The sequence below is a fragment of the Triplophysa dalaica genome, chromosome 1, assembly GCF_015846415.1.
Source record: "Triplophysa dalaica isolate WHDGS20190420 chromosome 1, ASM1584641v1, whole genome shotgun sequence".
NCBI lineage: Eukaryota > Metazoa > Chordata > Actinopteri > Cypriniformes > Nemacheilidae > Triplophysa > Triplophysa dalaica.
In genome coordinates, this window is record NC_079542.1 from 6510079 (window position 1) to 6537160 (window position 27082).

The 27082-nt window shown below is 36.8% G+C and overlaps 1 protein-coding gene across 4 annotated transcripts in view; it reads right to left on the reverse strand.

The window, feature by feature from the left end:
- sbf2 (SET binding factor 2) overlaps window positions 1-27082 on the reverse strand; it is a 110548-nt gene that overhangs the window by 62655 nt on the left and 20811 nt on the right. For all 4 annotated transcript variants that reach the window (XM_056745715.1, XM_056745733.1, XM_056745724.1 and 1 more), the window contains exons 3-6: window positions 15585-15722; window positions 7232-7381; window positions 5064-5174; window positions 2447-2552 (exon numbers count right to left, since the gene is read on the reverse strand). In XM_056745715.1, coding sequence (XP_056601693.1) covers window positions 2447-2552; window positions 5064-5174; window positions 7232-7381; window positions 15585-15722 — 505 coding nt within the window. The remainder of the gene's footprint in view (window positions 1-2446; window positions 2553-5063; window positions 5175-7231; window positions 7382-15584; window positions 15723-27082) is intronic.

Genomic DNA, 27082 nt, shown 5'->3' on the forward strand with positions numbered 1-27082 from the left:
TGAAGGTCTTCTGGCATAAATCCACATGGATGGGGGTTGTTTAGCATGAACATTAATAATGAGAGATTTAAAGAAATCCCTAAAAATGAAAAAATGAATATCAGTTATTTATAGTTCAAATGTAATTTGGGTCTAAATGAATCATGCCAGAGTCTTAAAACAAAAAAATTCAAACACAGATCACATGACATTAAATTACATGAAAATATTTTTTATGTAACAGATTTTGGGTTTATCCTGCATAGAGAAATGTCGTCCCGCCTCTTGTCAAAATTATGTAGGGAGCCTTCACAAGAAATGCTTCGTGCATTTAACGCTGTCATTTTAACTGCAGTTGCAACATTACGCCACAATGGTGGCGCTGTTTCGTTATAAGCACATTGAGGGACTAAAAAGAGTTGCAGAACAAGAGCCAAAGTGTGTTCCACGGCTGTTTGTTTTGCATCAAAGAAGTTTAATTTCTTCATTTTATTAAATTAACATGACGTACATCGTTGTAACGTCTTTAGCTGTGCAGTTGGATCATTGAATCAGCGTATACTGCACACAGCGAGTTCGCCAGTCCGAACGCACATTGTGTTCAGAACGACTCGCACACGAATGACTCTATTTGAACCGATTCATTTAAACTATTGAACTTTTCAGTCACTAGCGAATACAAGAGATCATTGAATCATTCAAAGTGAACCACAGAGAATGCAAGATGTGAATGAGCTTTGCTCATTTAGAAAGACTGGTTTATTCAGTTGGCTATTGTGGGCTGAAAAGTTGAAAATGATAAAAGCTTTATTTGATAAAAAAAAACATTTCTTTTTGGTTGAATAAAAGTAATGTTTTATACAACTTAATAATTGTCATTTTAATCGAATTTTATTGTAACTTTTAATATGTCAAACTCAAAGTCACTTTGGTTAAGCCACTTAAAGGTAGGGTAGGCCTACGTGTGTACAAGATCAGAATGGCTCTGCCTCATTTTGAGCCAGGAAAAACCCTGAGATTGAACCTCATGTTTTCACTTTGTGCCACCTGTCGTGTTTGTACTCATATGGGCCGACATAAGGTTTTGGAAAGAAACATTGTCAAGGACTGACCCACAGCTGGATTGTTTTAATACATACCGTATCAGCAATAAAACTGTGCGTGTATGCGAATGACCATGTGTGCGTCTCTTCAAACGCTGCATATTTTTCTACAGCTGAACATAAGAAATATCCAGAATTAAAACATTCATTACATCAGGCCGCAACGCAACGCCATTCTTTCACAATGAGATGATTATTTTCATTTTGCTGAATGAGAAACGTGCAATTATTTCTGTATTTGTGTGACAAAATCTGACAAACCCGTTTGATTGAATGCTATCAAAAGCAGGCGTGTAGTCAGAAGTTGTGAAAGAACTTTTAATGAAAATAACTGTTTTTGTGTACTTTTGGATACAGAACGCATGGTACAGCCACTCTCAAGTCACTTAACCGCAGAGCAGCTACATCGAGCACAAAGAAAGCATTCATCTTACATGAAAAGATTTAGAAATATCAACATACTTTAAACATTTTAAAAAGCATAAACAGCACAGCTTTGTCAGTGTTAATATGTTACTGATACTTTGGTGCATATGGTAAATAAATAAACACACATCACTTAAACTTAGGCCAAAAGTCCAATCGTACTGCAAATGTGGGCAAATGCTTGTTTTCTGCATTTTCAAAATTTAAGATTTTTCTTAAAGATGAATACAAAAATGTATAAAAGCTTCTTTTTTTTCCCACATTTGCTGTGTCAACTTCATCACTTTAGTTGGCACAGACTTAATACCCTTGTGCAAAACCTGATATTTGATTGTTAAGTGGTGACATAATGAATACATTTTTCGATTGATTCTATTTATTTCAAGCAAGGCTACAGCTAAAATGAGCACTGTTTACTCATATTGCATATTTAAGCGAAACATGTATTAACTCAATGTGCCATGGGGGATTTCGTGAGGAAGATAAAGGTAATGATTGTGGTTTCCCCATAGTTTTATAGCTCGCCATGAGTGTAAATTAGCATTTTTTGTTGCTTGCCTATAGCATCTTATTGAGCGTTTGGACCCGGAAACAGTTTTTGACGTTCCATATATGTTGGTGCTTTGACGTCAGGCTTAACAATCGGATTACCTTATATTTTGTTAATATCACCAATGTTACAAATTTACATCACTATTCTAGATTTATAACAGTATTTTAATGTAGTTGAATGAATGAACATTTAAAAATGGCCTGGGCATCTCTAATATGCTCTTATGACTGTATGACTCTATGACTCTACTTAGCAAAACAAACTTGTTTACAGGAAGAGAAAATGAGCGGAACTGTAAAGGACATTGATGAAATATGTATTTTCCTGTAAATACACATACTATATGGTATACTCTGCTGTTCAAACACAAATATAAGGTACACACCTAACTGTTGGAAGAGAAGAGCTACACTCTTGCAGGTGATTGGCAGTTTGTCATTCAGAGGCGTCTGGATGAGCTGACGGTCTCCTGCTCCCAGTGAAAACAACTTCTAAAAACATAAAAAAACACATTCTCGGTTTACTCACATTGTCGGCTGATAGCATTGGGTGCTTTATTAAGGCAAGGTCACGGGCTTGATAACCAGGAAACATACAAAACAACATTGACAGTATTTCTATATAGGGACAGTTCACCAGAAAATATTAATTCTGTCATTATTTACTCACCCTCGCGTTGGTCCAAATCTGCTCTTTGTTCTGATGAACACAGAGAAAGATACTTGGACGAACGCTTGTAACCAAACAGTTCTTGGCCACCACTGACTACCATTGTAGGAAAAATGACAATGGTAGTCAAAAGTGCCCCAGAACTGTTTTGTTACATGCTTTCTTCCAAATATCTATCTCTGTGTTCACAATAACAAAGAAATGTCTACAGATTTGGTGAAACTTGGGGGTGAGTAAATTAAGACTTTTGTAGTTCCCCTGTTCCTTTAAAAACCAGAGGGTTTTTCCTAAGACATTCCTATGTAGTTTCTGATTTATCTACACACAGGTGCCATCGAACTGTTGTATAAATGCAATATCTCTCTCGTAGTCGTGTAAATAGTGCTCTTATATCAGCTTCTGTGATAGCCTGCGGCCTTGTGCCTCTGATTATAAATGCACTATATACACTCATACTCGAGCTATATTGCATTAGTATGCCAGATGGATGTAAATATCTATAAAAATATTTATAATTTTGCCCAGTTCTTTACAAATAGCTATGCAGAATAAACTTTTAATGGCGTGTCACATCAAATATTTTCAATTTTTTAACCCAATTATAATGCCAAAAAAACTGTGTACAAATAAAACGCTAGACAAAAAGTAAGGTAGTTTCTGTATTAACCATGTTGAGAGAAAAGAGAGAGGGTTAGTTTTTTTTTCTCATTTGTCTGTCAAGTAATCACAGAAGAGATGGGTTTTAAGTAGTGTTTTGAATGTTGTGCGAAATGAGGTTGACCGGACCGAGTTAGGAAGAATGTTCCACCAGGAAGGAGTTCTGAAGGAGAATATACAATGTCAACTTTTTTGATCATTAAGGCCTTGTTCACACTTAACTTCTCTTTTGACAAGAAAAAGCTGACAATGCCTCTTTTTAGGGAAAAAGAACCCGCTCGCAGCATTGTGGTTACAAATAGCAGCCGGCAGTGTTCAGAGATTGAATTTGCATTTGTGCACGAAGGTAGTTTAGAAAGACAGGCTTCATAGGCTGCATAACAGAAGCGTATTTGCAATGACCAATCACATATCTAAAGACTACAATACTAATTGTAGAAATGCAATCAGAAGTTATTGAAAGTGAAAACTAAACGTACATTTATACAAAACTATGCTCCAGTAGGCGTTCCAGCCGACATTTTATTTTTTCAAGCTTCTCGACCAATCACGTTCCTCGCATGTTGTCATGGAAACGACAGGTCTCTGTCATTGATTAGCTGTGAAAAAGGTGCTTGACGTAGGACTTCTTTCAACCTCAAAAGACGCTATGAGCTACAGAAAAAGACGATGGCGTTTAAAAAAGCAGTCAAGACCTGTTTTGAAAACAACATGGTTTACTCTATAGGATTGTAAAACAGACCCTAGCAGCATCAAAAAAGAAGTTAAGTGTGAATATGGCCTAACATGACATTCAGCATCAAATATGTGCCTATGAGGTTTGGTAAAGAAAGTTGAATTTGTAAACCGTACACTATGAGGCTGAGCTAGAAGATAATTCTCAAATCTTCATCATCGGTCATGTTGGTCTGCTGCTTGACACAGAAACCACAACAGACGCATCAAGATGAACACAAGGTCAGTCTACTGAATTTAATACTGAACATGACAGATGAACACCGGTGCTGAAGCCTGAAATGACCTCTGAGTCCCATGACAAATTCCTAGAGGATGGAGCGAAAGTCACTCTAAAAGATGAATACCTTCTTCTACTGAGGTTTATAACTCACATCTCGTTTGATCATCGAGACACCGGAGCGCTGCTGGCAAGAATAATGCTCTCTGGAGCAATTCTGAACATATTATTAAATTATATTAAGAAAAATATTATGCTAGGGGATTCAAAATGGGATATTACTAAACTCTGTATTTTTACATTTCCCATGAAACCAATTTGTAAATCGTTGACACAATATCTATGGGTGTGATTTAACCATTGGGTTGGGATTTATGTGAGTGCAGTGTACAATAAAGAGAGGAGGATAGTAAAGCTGTGTTTTAAAAGAAAACACATTTTTTTTAGGGCAAATTTGATCATAGCTGCCCTAATAAATGACTCAAACACAAATAGAATAAACCGAGGACGCTCATGAGAGCGAAATGTTGTAATATTATTACTCTGAAGAAAAATAAAGGGTTCTTTAGGTGCCCTTTAAAGCTCCTTGACCTTAAATCTCAGATGAAGACAATACATGACAGAGAACCCAAGGTCACAAGCTAATCCTCTATCGTATCAAGTGTCCAAAGGGGTCGGGGTCAACAAAGACGGGATATTCTTTGTTTAAGTAATGTCTGACCTGGGAACCTCCAGCCACTGGAACGAAGCATGTGAAGAGGTTGGCCACCAGACCTTCCAGAGGAAAGTTCAGACTGTCAATGTACACGGTGTAGATCAGTCCCAAGCAGCCCTAAGAGAAAACACAAGACACTTTTAACACACACAAATACTTTAAAAGACATTTTTATCATTTTGCACCTGGTTACTATGGAGATTTGATTGGTTGCTAAGTGGCTGCTTACAGGGTCCTATCCACATAAAATCTATGTTGTTCTGGTCTCTCTGAACATAGTTGTTCTTTGTTCTAAATCTACGGAAATATTTGACCGATTTTATCATTAAAACTTGAAAGGTAATACTGTCCCTCCTTGCATGATAAAGTTCTATGCTCATGGTTAAGGGTTCAAATCCTCCTTAACCTCATGAACAATAGCAATAGTGATTCTTGCCTTGGCATTCACGATCACTTTCTATTTATTCAGAATAATATAAACTACACAAACAACATAATATCTAGAACAACAGTGTTATTCTGTAGAACTAATATCTGTATAAATGACAGGAAATACCAGCAAATTTGAATTTTAAGTGCCCTATTAAGTGAGCATACTGAAAAACAGTAAGAAATGGCGCGTATCTGTGAAATTCTGATACTTTCCCAAACAAAACAACTACCTAATGCTTGGGCACAGCTCATAGCAAACCCCCGAATGCGGGCCAAAACAAAACAAAAAAAATAAAAATAAAAACCTGAAGCATTCTGTGAGAAACTTTGGATGGAGTGGATTTCCTGCCTCTCTGTTTTCTCCAATCCCTGATCTTATTCCATCAACAGACATAAATCTTTGACTTTAATGATTTAAGGGTTGTGACCATCAATACAGTCTTCCCAGCGGTGGTTTAAATGAACCCAAATCCATCCGCCGTTCCAGCACGAACAATTCTGCTTAGAAGTGAGCAATTCTCACCGTTAACACAACTTGGACCGCATAATGCAGAAACAAAACGGCGTATAGGTTATTTTTTATATTGGCTTTCAACTAGATTTAAGCTTGAGTTTGTTATAACTGACCGAGTTACTGGCCTAGTTGGATGGTTACTTTATTAGCAACTTGACAATTATACATGGTTGAAATTCTGTTACGAATGACGTCTGACCTGTTTTTAGTGAATCGAGGAGATGCAGATGTTTTTCTGATGTAAAATATGTATTTTCGCTACAAAGTCATTGTTTATAATAAATAAAAATATAAAAATTTCACACGGCTACAATTTCCAGGCCTAAAGGCCCAAAAAACAAAAACAAATATACTGGAACAATAATCACGATGTCTTGGAGAATGTGGAAATAGTGTCTTTGCATATACTTTTCATACACACAGAATATTTACCAACCTTTTCTGAGACATCAAATATATGCTTTTATTGTTGGTAAAAAAATTAAAATACTGTATTTTAGCTCGTAAACATGTTAATGGCCTGTTATTTTTCTCTCGCTGTTAAACTGAGCATTGATTTATTTGATTATTATTTAAAAACAAGTATCGACAGCGAGAAACAAACGTAAAGACCAATAAATCAACAATTGTTAATTCTCTCGTTTGCTTACTCCAGCTTTAATCCTCCTAGTAGCATGGCCTTGTAAACAAACGGTACTGTTTAGCGTGTTGACAAAATGTTTTAATGCTCTTCTGCTTGTAAGTCGCTTTAGATAAACCGTCTGCCAAACGAATAAATGTAAATATAAATAAATCTAACAAAGTAAGTAATAACATAAATAAATGTTTTAAATTGGTAAACTGAATACTGTCAATGGGATAGTTGTCAAAATTCTGTCATGATAACGGTCATCATTTACTCACCCTCTTGTTATTTCAAACCTTTCTTTCTACTGCAGACCGTAATTTAAGATATTTTGAAGAATTTTTGTAACCGAACAGCGACAGTACTCATTCGCTTCTATTGTATGGAGACAAAACCACTGCAAGTGAATGTGTACTGCACCTGTTCGGTGTCACCTTTTTCAAAATATCTTCTTTTTCTTTTTTCATGTTTGAAATGACAGGAGGAAATGATGTCAGAGTTTAAATGGGTGTGTAAATTCACTTTGGTGAAAATGGGTGTGCTATCACTTTAACATGATGTGAAATGTACCCAAAAACTGCAAGAATTTGTGTTTAACATTACCCTAAAGATTTCTGGAAAATCCAGCCTGGACACCAAAATCAGACTTTTGGGTGCAAAGACCTGAGCTGGCTGAATCAAACCATTTTCTTCTTCCTCCTCCTCCTCCACCTCCTCACCGCCGTCCCCATCTGCGTCCATCGTCTTTGAGCCCTGAAACAGAAAGCAAACAAGCATAATTAAAAAAGCCTGGGCTAGACAAAATTCCATCCTGGTGAGGTACTCAGAATGCTGAACACGTATAGTGCGATGGTATGAGATTAGACCGGGATGTGATTCCCGGATCAGGATTCTGGGTCAAATGCATTGTAACTGGACGAGTTTCAAGAGCAATTTTAAGGGCACTGAGGTAAACAGAAACTCCTAAAAGGGTTGTTCAAAACGAAAGTGAGCAGGATTGCATTACAGTCTTTGTATTATTTCGTTTTTAAGCATCGCATTTAATAAAGAGTCGTGCAGTAAATACGGACAGACCCCAACAGAGCAGAAAAGACGTCAAAAAGTCTCTCTTTAAACAAAATGAAAGCACCAAAATCCTCCATTTCCTCAACAGAGACCAACAGTATCTTTTTCAGGGGATTGTAGGGACTTTTCTCTTAATTCTGTGTTATTCTCTACCGATAATCATCTGAGTTGAGAGGCCTTTGGGAAACAATGCATAAAGATCATATGATTACATGTCTCAGAATCACAGATAAAGCAAAGCTTGTGTAGACAGGGTTAGCGAGTACGCCGTAACCGTCATGCGGCATACCAGCTGAATCCGAAATCCTCAAAGAACCAAAAACAGAACTCGATGCATCAGATGTGATAACAGTCACGGATCTGCCAGGCAGCGCTGCACTTTTTCAAGAAACAAGTAAAAATGATAATATAAATTGAGTTAGGGGGTCCTGCATACCTTTCGTGACGCCGCGCTGACAGAGTACTGTGCAAGGATGGAGAAAGTTAAGATAAGCTACATACTGAATCAAGGAGGGAGTCATGCCGGGTGCACGACAACACCAGTTAAGTCAAGGTGCTGGTCTATTAATAGATTTTATTTTTGGAAATAGGCATAGTTTTGCTTTGTTTCGGCCAAGGGTCTCCTCCCAGGGGACGAGGTGTAATTCAAATGAGCAATGTCTTGCATTACAGGCCTTGCTTTGGAGAACAAGATGGATGCGCACAAAGTCAAATTGGCTCCATGTGAGTATGGGGTGAGTAACTCTGTCAAAAGTAAAAATATATATCGCTGTAATCACACCAAGTACAAGGCCAAGTGACCTTACAGGACGAAAAGAGAATTAAACCAATGAATACACTAAAATGTGCTAAAACATGTGGTTAGAATCAAGCACAGTAATAGATGGTTTCATCGAAGTTCATTTCCGGTCTGTGTTGATCTGTCTGGCTAGTGGCTTTTAAATGAACTATTTATATTTTATTTATATTTATATTTTATTGAATGACAATTGTATTAAACAAACAATTGTATCGCGTTTAAGTTCAGCCAAGTAACGGTTCTTCTACTGGTAACCTATAATAATACTGGCTAGACATACTTTTAATTCACTTCTAATGTATTTTACTTGGTATTTCTTTTAATTGTTATCATAAATAATCTACGAGGGCACTTTTCTTTGCAGATGTGTACCGGAACTAAAATTTGAGCCTCAAAAGCGTGTTTGCGCAATAACGTTTGTTTGTGTTTTTGCTTTGAAACCGTCTAGCTAAATGCTAAAACAATTCTTTTATACATTACCGGTCAAAATTTTGGAAACACTTATGCCTAGTTTCACAGACACGGCTTATCTTAAACCAGGATTCAGGACAATGCCTTAGGTGCATTAAGATATATATGTCGCATTTATAAAAACGCCTTAGAAGAATACATTACTGGTGTGCATCTTGAGACAAAACAATGGCACTGATATCTCTTAACATATTTCTGGCCAAGTTATATTCAGTTGAGAAGGATCAAACATTCATTTTAGTCTGGGACTAGCCTTAGGCCTTGTCTTGAAACCGGGCCTAAGTCTTTTTTATTAAGATAGGACTTATGTTGTGACTAAAAGCATTTAAAAGAAATCAAAGCAATGTTATATTTCAGCATCTTCAATACTGCCACCCTATGACTAGAATTTGCAGAATTGTTCTGTAGATAATTTATCATTCAGCTTTTTGAGATTTCACCCCGGAAAGCTTTTCGAAGTGTTTTGAAGGAGTTCCAAATCTATTATGGGCTCTTATTGGCTGCTTTGTCTTCATTATTTGGTCCAATTTATCAATTTCAAATTACTTGTAATAATATTTTGATCCCCAACAAAATAAACTGATGTTGACAACTATATTTTTGTTTACAAAAGTAATTGTAGACAATTAAGTACATGTTAAGTTCAACTTAATGTATACAAGTTATATGACACATTCCCTTTCATTATATAAAATAAAAAGAAACATAAACATTCTTTAATTTGTGCTTGTGCTCCACAGTAAAAAAGCACAGAGTTATTATTTTTTATAGATTTTTTATGTATAGCCAAAAGTAATGTAGACTCTAGTACAATTGACGTCTTTGCCTTTTGTTTAAACGAATAATATAAGATTTTGTGAGTTGCATAGTTGCGCATGAGACAAGAGAGGATCAACAAAATATTGACAACTGAGTAAACTAGTCAATGTATGATTTCTTGCTTTTCTATCATTTTTTTGTATAGTAGAATAAAACCCACACTCATTTATACACTGTAACTAAAATAAATGCCTTAACCTTACTTTGTTTTCTCCATTTTTTACCCTACTTCTAATATTTTGATGCTTTACTCATACCCGTAGGGCCATTAAAAGAAAATAGTGTGCAAATATGCCCTCCAGACAATACTTATGTAGCTCATACATAATTCATAATAATAGTGATACTGATGCTTATGTTAACAGCCACCATTAATAAAATAAATATAAAGTGTTTGGATATAATAACAAAAAGAAACCATTTAATAACTTCTGTAGGCTTCACTATTGACTATCATCTTCAGGTAAGACAGACGTCTGGCCCCTGAGTGATCTCTCATCTGCTTCTAATAGTCTGTGTCAGTCTGAACATTGCCCATCTTCAAACCCTTCCATCTAACCCCTGCACTAGACTCCATTTGATTTGCTCAGGTAGTAAAAACATGCCACAAGATCCATGGCAATTTATCAGTGGGAATACTGGATTAAAATACCCCCGCATATGGGAAACACATTTCGACCTTATTGGGAGGATTTGGTTCAATTATGGAGAAAAATACATTCCAGTTCTGGCTCTGGCCATCTGACAAATGAAAAATCTTGCAGTGTGTCATGATCTTTACATCTTTACAAGGGGGTGTGCTGGTGAGGCTATCAGCAAGATCAAAACATCAAACAGGCTTCATGCCTGCAGAAATGTTAAAAACAATGAACACAGAAGCAGACTGTAACCAGTGCGATGTGGAATGAAGAGATGATGGAGTTTCAAGACCACAATATACTGAAGATGCCTAGCCACAGGAGAATACAGAAAACTAAATTGTCTAAAAAAGTGATTCTCAGCCAGGGGTCTCACACTTTACTTCAATGGGTACTTAAAGGGATAGTTCACTAAAAAATGAAAAAGGTAACACTTTACTTAAAGACTTTATGCGTGATGCATTATAAAGGGTTGTGATGCATTATAATTGTTCATAATGTGTGATGTAATACATTAAGGCCAGCGGTTTCACGGTCAATATTTAAAAAGAATCTTGAATCTTAATTTTAAACTTCAATCCAGGACTGTGCATTAGTTAAATTAGGATATTTAAGTGGCTTTGAATAAAACGCCTTACATAAAAACATCACTGGTGTGCATCTTGAAACAAACAATGGCAATGGCAATGACATGTTTTAAGACATGTTCGGGCAAGTTATTTTCAGTTAAAACAGCTTAAACTTTAATTTTAGTCTGGGACTAGTCTTAAACCTTGTCTCTGAAATTGGGCATAAATGTTGCTGTAAAGAATTATAACCCAATTAAAAATGCAAAGTGTAACAATGAACTGATTAGTGTTATAATCTTTTAACTGTAGTCACAATTATTCATGAGACATTACAATGCATTATAAGGTGCATTACAAGGCATAATTAATACATTAAAAAGACTTTTATAATGCATTATACATACAGTATGTGCTTTAAGTAAAGTTTTACCGAAAATTCTTTCATTGTTTATTCACTCTTTTGTCATTCCAATCCTGTTTGACTTTCTTTCTTCTGCGGAACACAAAAGAAGATATTTTGAAGAAAGCTGGTCACCAGACAACATTGACCCCCATTGACTTCCATCTATGGATAAAAACACTGAGACATTTCTCAAAAATATCTTAATCTGTGTTCCAAGGGGAAAAAAAGAGTCTTGAGGTTTTGAATGACATGAAGGTGAATAAATGATGATTGTTTTATTTTTAGTCAAACTATCCCTTTAAGCAGGTTATTGGGCTACTTCTAAATTTTTTCATTTTGAAGACCTTTATAAACAGACATTTCTATCCAAATGTATTTGATTAAAACAAAAAATTATAATGCTATGATTTTTTTTAATGAAGTCTTGAAACTGCAAAACAAACTTAGGTTGTAAGAGCATGGACATCAAATGTTCATAGTAACAGGAGAGGACATAAGAGACATTAGACAGGTCAACAACCATCTACTTTTTACCACTTTAATCCATGGAAGAAAAAAATCAAGATCCACAGCATAATGATATGATCGGCTATAAATTAAAGGAGCAGAAGATTAAAGATGTCAGATAAGTGTATGACAGACAAACAGTATAAAGCAGACAAAAGCAGATTGATCGAAAGGTCTGGAGACAGCGAGGCAATGAGTCTCAATGTGCATCAAGACACTATGAAGTGCTCTTCATGGGTGGCCTTGTCCCACAGGGCTTGGCACAGGCCACAATATAAATAAAGTAGATTATCAGTCTTCCACTGAGTACAAGAGACAAAGAATCAGAAAGAGAGAGATTTGACTCCAAAAGGCCAGATAGCATACCAGCAGCATCCAACAGCTGGAGGTCATCGTAGCTCAACGACTGTGACATGTACGTAGATGTTCTTGCCAAACAGTTTTATAACATTCTGGAACCACCAGTGTTGTCTAAATGCAAAGAAGTCTGCTGCTTTTATAAACCATTTGTGCATTCTTTGCCAGTCATGAGTCGGTTTATTTGTATCTGGTCCAGTAAATGGTGTAGATGCCTGTGGCAGACTGGCTGATTTATTGTGATCTGCAAAGGAAACCCAATTACCCTTCCAGGCTGTTAAACAGTCAGAGGTCTGCTTATGGAATGAATGTGATTCACAGCATCAAAATGCTTAATTTGTTTGTCACCATGACCAACACATCCGGAGAAGTGCAATAGGTTAAAAGTCATTATATGTGGAATGTCCAGGACATTTTCATTAGTAGGAAGTGTTCATCACTTCCACAGGTAAAACACTGACAACACACTATCTAGAGGACATTAGGGAGGCTTAAAAGTGGCATAAACACATGAAAACTAAAGCTGTCCAAATAAATGTTGTTGACCGTCTGGCTTGGGCATTTTAAAGGAGCCTGTTGCAACATCCTAAATGATTTAAAGCTGCGGAGACCACATCACTCAATATCCACTCTTCTTTTGAGGGCATCAATCAACACCAAATCAGTGTTTCATTTGTCTACAGTCGACTGAGCTGGACTCCAAATATCATTTTTGAGACTTTAAAATCCTTTATGCACTTTACACAACCATTCACATGGCACAGATTACTGAGATGAAAAGGATTCGACGGGGGACAAAAAACACACATAAAAACATTAACAAAGTGCAAAGAGGACAAATGGAACCACAAGCAGCACAACGCACTAAGCACAAGTTTGGAAACACCATATGTGGGGTTTAACACCTACAGCCTTTGTGTTACAAAACTAGATTTTTATCAACTGCGTCACACCATATCAAAGTTCTACCTATTGAAGATAAGACATGAAAAAAATAACTGCTTGGAATAAAATGAGGCCGCTGAGAAATAGTCTTTAACAATTTGAAAAACTTTTTAGGCAAATCTGACATGAGGATCAGGGGCGGATTTAGTGATTTGGGGGCCCTAGGCAAATTCATGCATGGGGGCCCCAACTTGACGCCATTTTACTACATTTTACCTTATTTTTCTTCCTCCTTAAAGCACACAACTTTTCACCCCCAGTCAAAGTGACAGGGGAAAACTAAGCTTAATAAAAATAGATACTCACTAATTAAACAAAACTGAAATATTAAATTCACAAATGAAAAAAAATTACATCTGGGATTACTTTATACAAAGTGTGCCATCACTCCATGCGTTTTTTGTGGATTATGACCTTTCATGCATATAAATGTGAGCAAATTTCTGTACTAGTGCGTAAAATACGAATCGTTAGCACTATACTGACGTTATTATATTATGTCTTTATGTGCCCATCGGTCTGCGCAGCAGAGTCAAACAAGCTTTCTAACTTTGAGCTGGCCCTCTCCTACACCGCGCACAGCACTCTTTGTTTGACAGATGTTTAGATCGTCAGTCATGATAACTGTGTTGTCGTTGTTCATGGAGAAATACTCACCGGCCCATTATCATTGCTCGTGGCCGGGAGAGTGCTGTGACTGGCAGGAGAGAGAGGCGCTGCTGCTGTAGGAGCAGAGGTGGGATCAGTGTGGGGGGAAAGCAGGGACTTGGCAACAATCTTTTGTCCTCTCTGCTGGTGTAGCTGCGTTTCATTGTTATTTTATTTGTGAGCAGAATCTGACTAGATGTCAGAAGAGAATAGGATCACTATATGAAAGTTTCACTACACGATTATCATGAGCAAAATAACTCATCACAATATTATCACAATATCTATTGGAAAAGTCTTTTTTATTATGCTTTTAATCAGTCATCTCTAATTTAGTTCATTGTGTTTTCTCTTTTCTTATGGTCAATGAATCACAAGTGTAGGGAGATGAAGAGCATTTGTAACCATTGTATTTTTAACTAATTATCATGGTTTTTATTATCACAACAATACCAGTCAGCATATTGTGACACTCTAATGTTGGTGTTTTTGGAGAGTTTAAATAGCAGACCCTAAAATAGGTCGGGGGCTATCCTTACCCAGACAATCAAATGTGCCAAATTTCTCAACTTCACTTAAAACGGTTCATGAAGTCAAAGCCAGAGAAAGTTGAATAACAAGAAGGCCAATGAAAACAATATGGGCTACACACCTTCAGTGCCCAAATAAAACCATTGGAAAGTCAATTGCTTTTGGCTCAGCCGGGTTAAACAGCTGTGCTTATTTTATTGATTTGTGGTGCTATCAGACAGATACTTGATCTGATGAAATATATACTCATACTACAACGATGAGCTGTATGACCTGGTTTCAGGATGCTCCATAAATCCATGACTGTTACACTTTGTTATATGATGTCAGAAGAGATGACAGGGAAACCTTCATATAAATACAATAAAAAAAACAATACAAATGTCCAGGCAGATGAAGGAAAGAGAAGAAGCCAATTGTAAAATTGGCAGAATGGGTGCTGTGGATACAGTCGTCGTCTAATGATAAATAAAGATGTTAGGAGGCTTGAAGAATGTTATTTTGATTCTGTCGTATGGCCCTCTGTAATAAATTATGTATGGCTGATAACGTTTTATTGGCTGCTGGCAATCATTTCTGTTTATCTGACATTTTAATATTATAGTGTGCCGAATTTTTACTTCCTCGTTCAAATCAAATGCTTTGAGATTATCCGTTTTTAGCCTCCCCTGCGAGCAGAATTGGATTCAATTTGGCACGTCTTCTCTGATAGCCCTGGTGATTTTTGTCAAGATGTTTAGAAGATATAGTTGAAAAATTAACATGGGCCACGGCAAAAAATAATTTGGCTCACATCTGCAAGAAAAACTATGTCAAAAGTCTTAAAATAAATAAATAATTTGCGTGAACTGAACCAAGTTTAAAAAGTTCAATGTGAATAAAAAATGGCATAAATTTGAACCGGATGAACTGCTTCGACAAGCCTAAGACTTCACACTGATGTTTAACATGTAGATGGACACATCAGAGACGGCCATTAGTGATGTTATTGTCCAGAATTTCAGAGGCCCCACGGGCCACTTTTATTCAGTATTAGGTTTAATTTGGGACCGTCCAACAAAGTGCGTTGTCTGTGCTTTACTGTCTCAATCACAGATTTTCAGGTAAAAAAAACTAGCAGCAGTGAGAAAAAACACAGTTCCATCATATGAGCAGTCGGGACCCCTGACAAGAGCTTGAAATGAAAATATGGCCTCATTTTCACCTGCAAATTGACCTCTGCCTCAAAGAACGTCAGACAGGAGCAGTAGTGTCGTTCTGAATCAATGTCTGTCAGCACCACTGTGAAGAAGGTTGGGGGCTTCCTCTCGCGAGACAGCCTCCATCCACCAGGCTGGCAAAACTGGCAAAACACAAAAGAAAAACAAACATGAGATTTGACTGTACTTTGACATTACCAGAACATCAAATCAGAGAACAAAAGTGACCGGTGCGTTTGGATTACTACAGTAAGTGACATCATTGCATGCAGGAATTTGAGGTTGTTGAAAATCATTTAGAACACCTGGCAATGTTTTCAGAAGGTTTACAAGAAATGCGGTATGAGGCTGATGCAATACGTCAGTACTAACAGGGCAACGGTGTGTGATCGTGTGCAGGATGTGCCACTTCAGCTAGTACATCCTATCATCAGAGGACTGGAAACACCACTGAGTTCTTTCCTTCAGTGCCCGTTCCAAACCATCTCCTCTCGCTTACACAAAAAGATCCAATTCAAAACAAATCTGGAGAATGTATTTGCAGGCTAACTGTAAGTGTGATGGATATTGTTACAGAAAACCATTAAGAAAACTTGTGTGAAAACATGTTTTCATTAATAACAGTTCTGTTGCTTAGAGGTAGAATGAGATGGGTCAAATTACCTAAAAATCCCTTTTATAAAATAAAATAATTGCACCAGATGGACCTTGTCAAAGGTAAAATCAATTGTTTTTTCTAACTTTTTTATGTTTGGCCAGGAAGACCTATCATTTCATACAGTCATGTGACCATGATAGCATTGAGACAATTTTGATATTGCTATTCCACGATATCTATAATATTGTTATGTCCCGAATTATTACTATAAAAATATATAAAAGTGACACATAAAAAGGTATTTCTGCAGAGGAAACCTGCTGTTAGGCTGCTGTCTTGGCAAATGCAGTGAGATTGGATGGCAAGCAGTGGAGCAGAAGGAGAGAGATGCCACAACACAACAGAAGAACGCCAGGAAAAGAGAAGAAAAATACAGGGAATACTATACAGCGTAGAAAACGAATAGGTATTAACGCAAATGGCAATGTTTAACTGTGCTACTGTAGAAACAACATGGCGAATTCCATGTAAGGGGACCCGAGGTGTATGTAGATAAAAAATACCTCATTCTTAGGTAATAAAAACATAATGCTTCGTTATGTATGGTCCTTATACACATGTATATTATATTGGATTTCTGTTAAAAGATCCTCCAAAAGATTACACACTGAACCTTTACGAATTGTGTTCCCAACTGAAAAATGTTACTAGTCATCCTTAGTCATCATCTGGTCAAGTGACCATAGTAGGTGTTAACGGCTTCCGAAAGAAAGCTACGGAAAAGCGATAAATAGTGTGTGGAAAGAGATGATTAAGGTTTACAGGACAAGGAACAGGAGAGAGGGACACGGAGACTGAGAGATAGAAAGGAGAGAGAGAGATACAGAGTGTGCTGGTTTGACCTCAGGGCTTGAACCAGGATGTTACCATCCCGCTGCAGCCACAATAGAAGGCAGGAAATCTGGAACGCATGCAAGCGAAGACGGAAGAGTGGGATGCTTCTTTCCCTTGTCAGATTGGGACAGCGTCCAGGAAAATTACAGAAAAATATAAAAATATTCAAAGTATGCGATAAATATCCAGCCAACACCAGATAAACAATCAGAGTGCGTACGTGGGCTGATGATGTGGGACAGCAATGTCAAACTGTCCCATTGTGGACTTCAGTCCATATAGAGTTATGGCGCCATATTGGATTCAAAATGAGAAAGGCTGTGAGAGAAGGTGTAAAAAATAAAACAATGAAATCAGATAATAAATAAAAAAATTCCCAACTAAAAAAGGGCACAAAATTAGCTTGGTTATTACTTTCACATTAAAGGTGCTATGTGTAATGTTTTGGATGATCTATTGACATAACTGCAATATAATATACATAACTATGTCTTCAGGGGTGTATAAAGACTTTACATAATGAAGTGTTATGGGCAATTCCTTGAAAATGTCAACCATACCACAAAAGTTATGTTTTCGCCAGCGATTCTTACTATGGTAACAGCACAGATTTTAACATTTGGTTGTTCAAAAACCCATGTGAGATCTCTCTTCAAATTTGTAAAGCATTTGTTTTATTATAAGTGCAGGATTTTTCATAGTCCATAACGCTACATATTCCTCATAAATGGACACATTAACATTTACATTTAGACATTTAGCAGACGCTTTTATCTAAAGCGACTTACAAAGAGTTAAGAAGCAATAAGCGATAGTTCATACAGAAACATGAAAATGAATATAAAGTAATTATTTTATGTTCTATAAAGAGGCATCCCTTCTCCATTCATTGGCTATTATTGCTTCAGGATTGAGCATCTTATTTATAGAAATCCTACAAAGTTTATCGTCTCCCAAAAACCGCATCCTTTTTTGTCACATCCACATTATTGAACTTTTTTTTAATATATTTTTTTCATAGTGACATCTTTTATTTTTTGACTCTATCAACAAGGGTTCAGAAAAATATAAACAGATGGTTCGATATAATCATAACAAATTCATTCTCTGAGCAATTTTATGTCACGTCAATAACGCAAAATGTCACGTCCATAACGCTGGAATGGCCTTATGTTTTTTTATTCCCTTATTTCTGTCTACATACACCGCAGGTCCCCCTACATGGAATTAACCATGTTGTTTCTACAGTAGCATAGAGAGCTCTTGAGAGCGCATTTCGTAAATGCGTTATGTCCTTCTCAAAAGAAGCATAAATGTGACAACATCTTGGTCCTGTGTCCGCCATCGTAGCGCCTCAAAAGGTAGGGGTGGGAGTGAGCCGTTGGTTGTAATTTGTAACCTCACCACTAGATATTGCTAAAATCTCCAGATTGCTCATTAAAAAGAGCATTACTCTCATCAAAATTGTATAAGATTTTACATAATTAAACATGAAAAAATAGAAATCATTAAACATAGAAACGCCACTATATAGAGATTGTACTAGACGGTTCTAAAATTAAATGGTGTAAAAAAGTATAGAATTACAGAAGAAAAAATATTGAAATAAACAATCACAGAGTGTAAAATTAAACTAAACTAAGATCCCAAGTTAAAAATAAATGGAAATATAACTCAAATCAAACTAATAATAAACCAACCCCCCAGCTTTATTTTCATTCACATTTAAATAAATTCAGACCTGAAAGGTTCATAACTGGAAAAGTGGTTGTGTATTATTACGCTTGAGCTTTATCAATACCCCATTGTCCCAAAGTCTGTTATGATTCGAGTGGCAACTGGCTCTCGGAGTCTTGGGTCTGGCGATAACTCAAACACTACAAAACCCAAACCTCAGTCTGAAGTGTTCTGCACGTGCTGAGTTTGGAAAGAACACCCAGACATACAACAACTGCGGTAAAATAAATCCTCACATATCACTCTGAGTTTACGGTCTCATGGGGGGTGCTCTTCACCGGTAAATATTAGCTTAAGCTTGACATGCTGGAGTGGACCAGAGGAAGAAAACCAGGATTGGTGGATGGCCACAAGAAGATTTTTAACACAGCAACACAAGTTAAATTGAAGTGATTTATCAGATGATTACTAGTCTATGAATTTCACATACATCTCGATTCATATGCGAACCGCTAATCTCTGAAAGCATTTTCAAAACGTAAGTCTGAAATTCTTGATAGGCACAGAACGTGTCACAGTAAAGCAACAGCCATGGGAAAACATAAATGTTGAGTCATGTGAGAGGACTTTTATTGTGTCCAAATCTGCGCGTGCTCTCCAGCCATGGTCCAACAGCCGAGTCATACCACAGCGAGGACAGACCTTCTTCTAAAATTACCCCGAGTCAAGTGACAGTGGAACTCAGTAGTGTTGTAACGCCGTGATGTCACAAGTCTCTTGGTTACACTCCCCGCCCGTCAGCCAGAGCTCCCTATCAAGCCAGAAATGAGTGGCACGTCCACATCGCGAACAGACACAAGATCTGCGGCTTGACCTGTTAAGAATCGGTTCAGTGGTGAAGTAGGGAGGGCAGAAAGACGATGTCAGATCCTCATCTGTCTTGTGCTGTGTTCCGTTACTTGCTTCTCTGTTTGACGACGCCATAAAAGGCATCGGCTAGCTGCCCCAGTTAGAGGACAAAGAAAGAGCTGCTCGCTGTTGGTTGTGTAGCAGAGCCAGAAGAGTTTATAAGTTACAGTACATATAGTTTTACAGCATACTTGTATTCCAGCATTGGTACGGCTGCCAGTTATGCTAACCGTGCAATATATAACAGTAGGTGGTCATTCTGAGCACATTTTAAGACTGTTTCTTTAATCTTTGTGCAATTTCTGGAAGACAATATATCTGTAATTCAGGTAATTCAGGTGACCATCATTTAGTCTCTATGCAAAACGTACTACATCATCTGTCACTGCACTCATTTTTTTTTTTTTATATTTTAATAACACATTATAAATTTTATTTACTTTTACTTAAAGCGTTTGGTTTATGTTACTAACAGTGTTTTTGTTGTTGATCCTAATACATTCTTAAAATACAACTACTTTTTTGCCCAAAAAACAATGTCTTAGGCTCAACTTTTATCACCAACAGCCTCTGCATTCATTTGATCCTCAAATTAACTTCAACTTTAAGTAAAAATGATGAACGACTTCCAGTTTAAATGTCTGTTTTTCTACGCTTCAATTTCTCACACCTGTTTGTTTTCTGTAGATTTAATCCGGTGTGTTTGCGTGTATTACTGCACGTAAGAGAATAAAACCCCAAACAAGCAGCAGCTGGGCGCATTGAAAACAATTACTGTCAAGATGGCGTCTATTAAAACTCTATGATGATTCACAGACAGAGATCAGTGTTATTATACGCAAAATAAAACAGGACTTTTAGAAATCAACTCTTTGATTTAATATTGGAAATGTTTCTATGTTGACAATAGATAACATTAGAGTTAAACAGTAAGTAGTATGTAATGCAAGTCGCTTCATACATGTAAACGCATGGCCGTTGGACACACCCACTTTTTAAACAATGATATTGGTCCCACTCACTTTTACAGTCTTTAATTTAGCGCATATGTCGTTCACATTTCAGAACGATATCAGTAAAACCCATTTCACTTGAGGAATGCCTTATTACTTAAACTCCATTCCGCTTTTAAGCAACAGCCTTGACTTTCACTCTGCTGATCCTCATATCTATTCCACCAGCTCATTCAGAGTCCACATAAATTAAACTTCATTATGTTTCGACCAAGCAGCAACATTCCCGTCTCTCTTGTGAAACCAACACGGAATTTACTCAAACTGCGATTCACTGACTGGCCACTAGAGACTGGCTCCAAAACAGAGGAGAATCTCATTGAGACCCATGTTAAAATTCCCAAATTTAGAGCAGAAAAAAGCTTGTTCACAGCCTGGTACAAGAAATGGATTTTGGTCCATATATGTAATTTCATGACAATTGCGATGTGAATTTTTTTATACCTCCCCCGTTTAAATTATAGTCTAAATATAGTCTAATTTAATTCTAAATAATCTGCATAATTAAGGGCATGGCCACTTGAGTGACAGGTGGATTGATGTTGCTGTCTCTACAGCCTATAGCCACTACTACCCTCAGCTCCACCCACGTCCCCATCTCTTTGCCAATTTTCGATTATCCAGTCTCATGAAAAAATTCTGCCCCCATGTGAATTGTGTCAGCTTAGGACCCAATCTAGTAGGCAGCTGTAATGCCTGATCACAAAGTTGTTATCTCGATATATTGTTGTATGGTTAACAGAAGCTGCATTAGCTTCTAGCGATAAATACACTGTGTAAAATAAAAGCTTTAAAATAACATGTTACAATTTAAGTTTACGAAAAACAATTAAGACGCTTTTTGGCGTCTTTTTTTTAATTTAAGAAGCATGTTGTATCATACTCACCAGTACTTCTGGGTCAACATCTGCTTAACTTATAGTAAATAACAAAAAAAGTAAGAACGAGATTTGTTTGATTTCACTATCCATAGCCTCATCTATGTACTATTATATGAAGCATTTAGTAAAAAGACAATAATGGTGATTTTAACGAAGTACTTGCGACATAAATCGTAATGTAATTTTGTGAGAATTGCAATCAGGCGCTAAAAAGTACTAATGTACCCATTAGAATTTCTTTTAGCTACTCGGGGTCCTAAGCGGACACAATTCACAGTGGGACAGGATGTGTCATGACACACCGGGATTGACACGCAGTGACACCCTGCCAAGATGGTGACGACTGGCTCGCTTTATTTCAAAAGTGCACTAACCTACGGGTGACATCACGTATACCTTTCCATGTGTATACGTCTATGGTATTGACACGGCAAGTTAAACAAAGTAATGTTGTACATTATACAACAATAATAGAGTTCAAATGATTATATTTATAAAAAATATTAAATGGATGCCAATTGGGACAATTAAGATATCCCTACTTCCTCTAATCTTACCATACATTTATTATTAAACACAATTTTTTTCATATTTTCAACATTTTGTCGAAAATAAATGCTTGTAAAATCTGATATTTGATGTGAAAATGTAGAATAGCCGGATCGGCAAAATGCTTGTCATGTGTCTTTCACGCTAGTGAATTGAAGCTGCTTGTAAAGTATTGACGTTTGCATTCAATAATTTTTTTTCTGGGGGAGGACACACCCACATTTTTTGTCTTTTCGACACCCATGTATAAATGTATATATAATTTGCCGTTGACATGTTGCTAACATAATAATGCCCTACCCTTACAATATTTCACAATATTTATTTTTCCAAGGCAATTTACTGAAAACATCTGTAACTAAGCCAAAGGTGAAAGCAGCAAGAAAGACTTGCAAAGCTGTTGTGCAGATGAGAAAAAACCATAGATGAACCAAGACTGGAAAAGCCGTTTTCTCTAGCTGAAACATATTCTAGTGCAGTCATAAGCAAAAAATAAATAAATTGCAGACACAGATATAGAGTAAAACAGTATGTTCTACCTAGATGTAATTCTTTTTCGACCAACAAAAGAAACCTGTTGCGCATGAGAAAAATGCTTTCATAAATACCTTAAAAAAAATGTAATGGTGTTACAGATTAAAACTAAACAAGTCCTATAAATCAGGTCCGTGAAAACCTTCAGGTCTATGTGGATGACAGCTGAAAGTCTCTCAGGAAGGTGAACTGTAACACAGAGGAAAGAAGTGTCAGCAGCGCGGATGGCCCTCAGTCAACACTGTACAGTTTTATCAGACCAAACAACAATCCACACACAGGAGAATCTATTTTTGTCCCCTAGACAACGGTCAGCCATCGACCAATGGTAGGAAATGCTCCGATGGGCCAAGATGGAGACCCCATTCTTCTTCATGAATGTGTTAAGCTGAAAGAAACCTGGAAACCCCCTGCGATGAAACTTCCTGAGAACATCTTCAAGGTCAAAGAAAAAAATGTTTTCTTGGCCCCATCTAATAACAGCAAATACAGATGCAAATACAAGTCATTCTGAAAAACAAACCCTAGCCGGAGTACCCAAATTAGACCCCAGAACTGAGGTCATCAATGTTCACATTACTGATCTGATATTTTTAATAAAGATGGAAAGGACACTTTGTTTGGATTGTTATGCAATGCCACACATATGTTTTACTTTAGGGACAGATATTTTTAGTTGGTCAACAGGGATGCTTATAATTTACCAGTCATCGGGGTTAGCGATGCAGGTATTCTAAAAATGCCAAATGAGCAACGTAGTGACAGAGCTGTGATATAATTTATTAAGTTGTTGACAATTCCTAGAGGTCAAAAATGCAGAGAAAGGGGAAAACGGCATGTCCCGAATCCGATGCGAGCGTAACGTGTCAATTATTTCAGCCGCACATTTTCGCCCGCCTAGCTCATTGGGCACTAGGGAGATTTCCTCACTTTGGGAATTTTTCAGGCTTCTTTCTTTAACGTGACATAAATTGAAAACACACCAACATTTTAATAGATATATCACAGCTTGAAATCTACTCAGGATCTAAACAACGGACGCAAACAAGAAATTCTCCGAGAGCAAAGTGATGCAACGTTTAAAGAATTTAGCTTTTGGTTTGTGTTCCCAAAAATGCATGGGGGGAAACACTTTAGAGATCCTCGGAACTTCCCAGCAGTGTTTGGAAAACGGTAATGAATTTTGGTTGTGTGCAATAAAATGATACAGGTACCAGACTGTCTCTAATAAAAACAAAAGGTCAACGGAGGTTTATTGAAAAGTTTCTGCATCTATTTCACAGACACAAACCCACTGACAGTTTTGTCCGACTTGTAGGTGGAGTTCAACTTGAACTTTCAAGTTAACTGGTTGTCTAAAATCTGTAACTTTTTCCTCTCTATCGCCATCTCTGCTTTAAACATAAAAATGCAGGTTACTTTAAGTACTTTGCTTTATGTATGATATGTAAAGTTTATTGAAGTCAAATTATGATAAATTATTAACTTACACCATGCCACAACAAAACTGTCTAAAGGTGTGGTAACAAAAAAGATGATATTTTGAGAAATGCCAGGGTAGTTTTTGTCCATACAATGGAGATCAATGGGGCCAATGTTTTTTTGGATACCAACATGCTTCAAAATATCTTCTATTGTGTTGTGCAGAAGAACGTCATAAAGGTTTGGAAGACATGGGGGTGAGTAAATGATTCATTTTGGTTGAACAATCCCTTTAATCATTTCATTCAATAATTTAGTCTGTTGCTAAACTTATATTTTCTGGAGTGCCGTTATCCACAGTTTAAAATGATATTCTTAAAAAATTGGTTCATCACCTAATATCCCCCAACATCCAAACATCGGCAACAACATCGGATTGTTAAACTTCACAAGATAAACAACAAACAACGGTCCCAGCACAGTGTGTTTTGACTGGACCGAGGCACAATACAATACGTCACAAACCGGACCCCTGCCTGCGAGCAGAGCGATAGCGCGGTGGGCACAGGTGTTTCCTGTGGTCAGTACCGATGTCTGGGGGCCCTAAGCAAACCTTTGTGGGGGCCCTTGTCATAGTAACATTTTGATAAACATAACTGTAAACTATTAGAAATAAAAAATAATAACTTTAACAGGCGGTGTGTTTTTACTAACCAAATGAGTTGTTAACAAACATAAACCATGGTAAATATAGTTTACTCAAGAAAGCCAAGCATACTAAAAAACACATCAATAATTCTCTAAATGTGATGACAAAAAATGACATAATCATGGGCAAACGAAACACAGTGGATTGCAGTGGTGTGCATTGTAGCTGAGACTCACATGCAGACTTTACAGTTGGTCAATCTCTTTAAATGCAAGTTAGAAACGTGTATATTAATGTGTGACCTATGTAACTTTGGAGATGTCCCTAAATTCCGACTATCAAACGTCCAACGTCAAACCAACTTAATAATTAAATAAGACTTTGAAAATAGTACAAAAACACATGTCTTCTTGTTCTTTTGCTTCGCATTGTTGGCGTCTTTTTCTACTAAAGACGGATAGCTCTGATTTCAAGCCATGGCCATATGTAAAGACGCATCATCACATCATGCGCATGTCATCACCTGCCGTGCACTACATGATGTCCAAGACCAGGTAAAGAAATTAAATAAATTAAGTATTAAAAAGGACCTTTCCAAATGATTTCTGTAAAGTTGAATCCGCCAGTTATAAAAATAACGTCTTGTTTACATTATAGTGTTTTTGATTCGCAACCTGCGTAGTCTGCGTATGGGAAGGATCAGCTTTGCCTGCGGTTTTCAGAGTTTAGCTGTCACCGCCCACTTTTTCCACTTATCCAATCATCTATCCGTCCAGCGTTTATGTTTTTAGTTGACTAAACAACATCTCCACACAGCAGGTTGGTCAGTCAGATGAGTCGGTCAACCTTCAGCAGGTTCTTCACAGGAAGCAGAAAATAACCCACTTTTTGAACGAAGGGAGAGCTTCCTTTAACACAATAGATCTTCAATTTGCATGAGTTAACGACATCTTTACTATAAGTGTCACATTGACGTCGATGAGAGGGATTTTACAAAAATAAACTGGTAAAAGAAGAACAGCCTTGCTGCTTAACTACAGTTTACAAATATTCAAATAATTTGACATAATAATTATCAAATAAAAAAATTCAATATCTAAAATCATATACACTATTTTTCAAAAGTTGTACAATTTGTTATGTGGAAACAATATAATTGTGGAAAAAATCATCACAAAAATGTTTTTAAAATGCATTAAATGGACCCAGTAATGAAACCAAAGCAGTCAGTTAGAGGTTTGGATCGATGGAAACTGCCTCAAAAATGCCAAATTACATTAGCAGGTGACTAGACTGAAGATACTACAAAATAACATAGTTTCAATTTCTTTTGGATTTTTTGTCACTACATCATTTCCATTACAACATTATGGAAAAATAAAAGTTTTAATAGTGTTTAAATAAGTTCAATATTGTTTTAAATGTGGTAAATATTTACAAAAAGTAATAAGAAACTGACCCTAAACTTTTTAACTTAACTTAATTATTATTTAAATAAGAAATAGATAATTTGTGTAACAAATTTTAGTTCCCACATGTAACACTTCAGTCATATTACTAAAACATAGGTTTATGTCTCCTATACAGTATTTCACAGTTACAACACTGTTTTCTTAAATAATATTCTCATCGGAAGGGATGAAAGGATATTATATACCCAGCAGTAGAGTGACCCGATGTAAATGATGGTCACCTAACCGCATGTCAAAGTCAAGGATGTTTACAGATAAACTCACTGTATGTGCTGAGTGTTTGATTAACTCTCTGAGGGGCATAAATTCAAGAGGGAAAACATTTATATGGAGATACTCTTAACATGTCAAGGTTACTTTATTATTTGCTTTTACAGCGGATGCGTTTTAACCAAAGCAACTCAAGGTCCAGTCATTACAAACACAGTCTCAAAGGCAGCACTGCACAGGAACACAATGCAGACAAACAAAAAGTTCACAAAAAATAAATCAAACATGGACTAAAATTGTATTTTTAATTGTTTTGTTTTTTAATTAAGAAGTCATTTTCCTGGGCCGTGACTCAATGTGTTGAAACAACCCTTTTGTGGTTATAAACACTGATTGTAAGTGAAATATTCCTAAAGTCCAATTCAGTACATCCAAAAAACCTGTTTTGACTATTTGGGGGCTAGTTTAGGTATTTAAAAACCACCATAGACCCTTAATTATCCCTAAGCTTCTCCAGGAACTGGAATTGTTAGCAATTGTCTGGGCAGCAGTCAGCAATTTTCCCCTGTCCTGCCAGAATGAAGTTAACCAACTTTACCTCCCAGTGAGAATCAGACATTACGAACACCCGACCAGACAATCTCGAGTGCTCAAGCTGATGAGCGAAAGTCTCTTTTGTTTAAATGCATCATTAG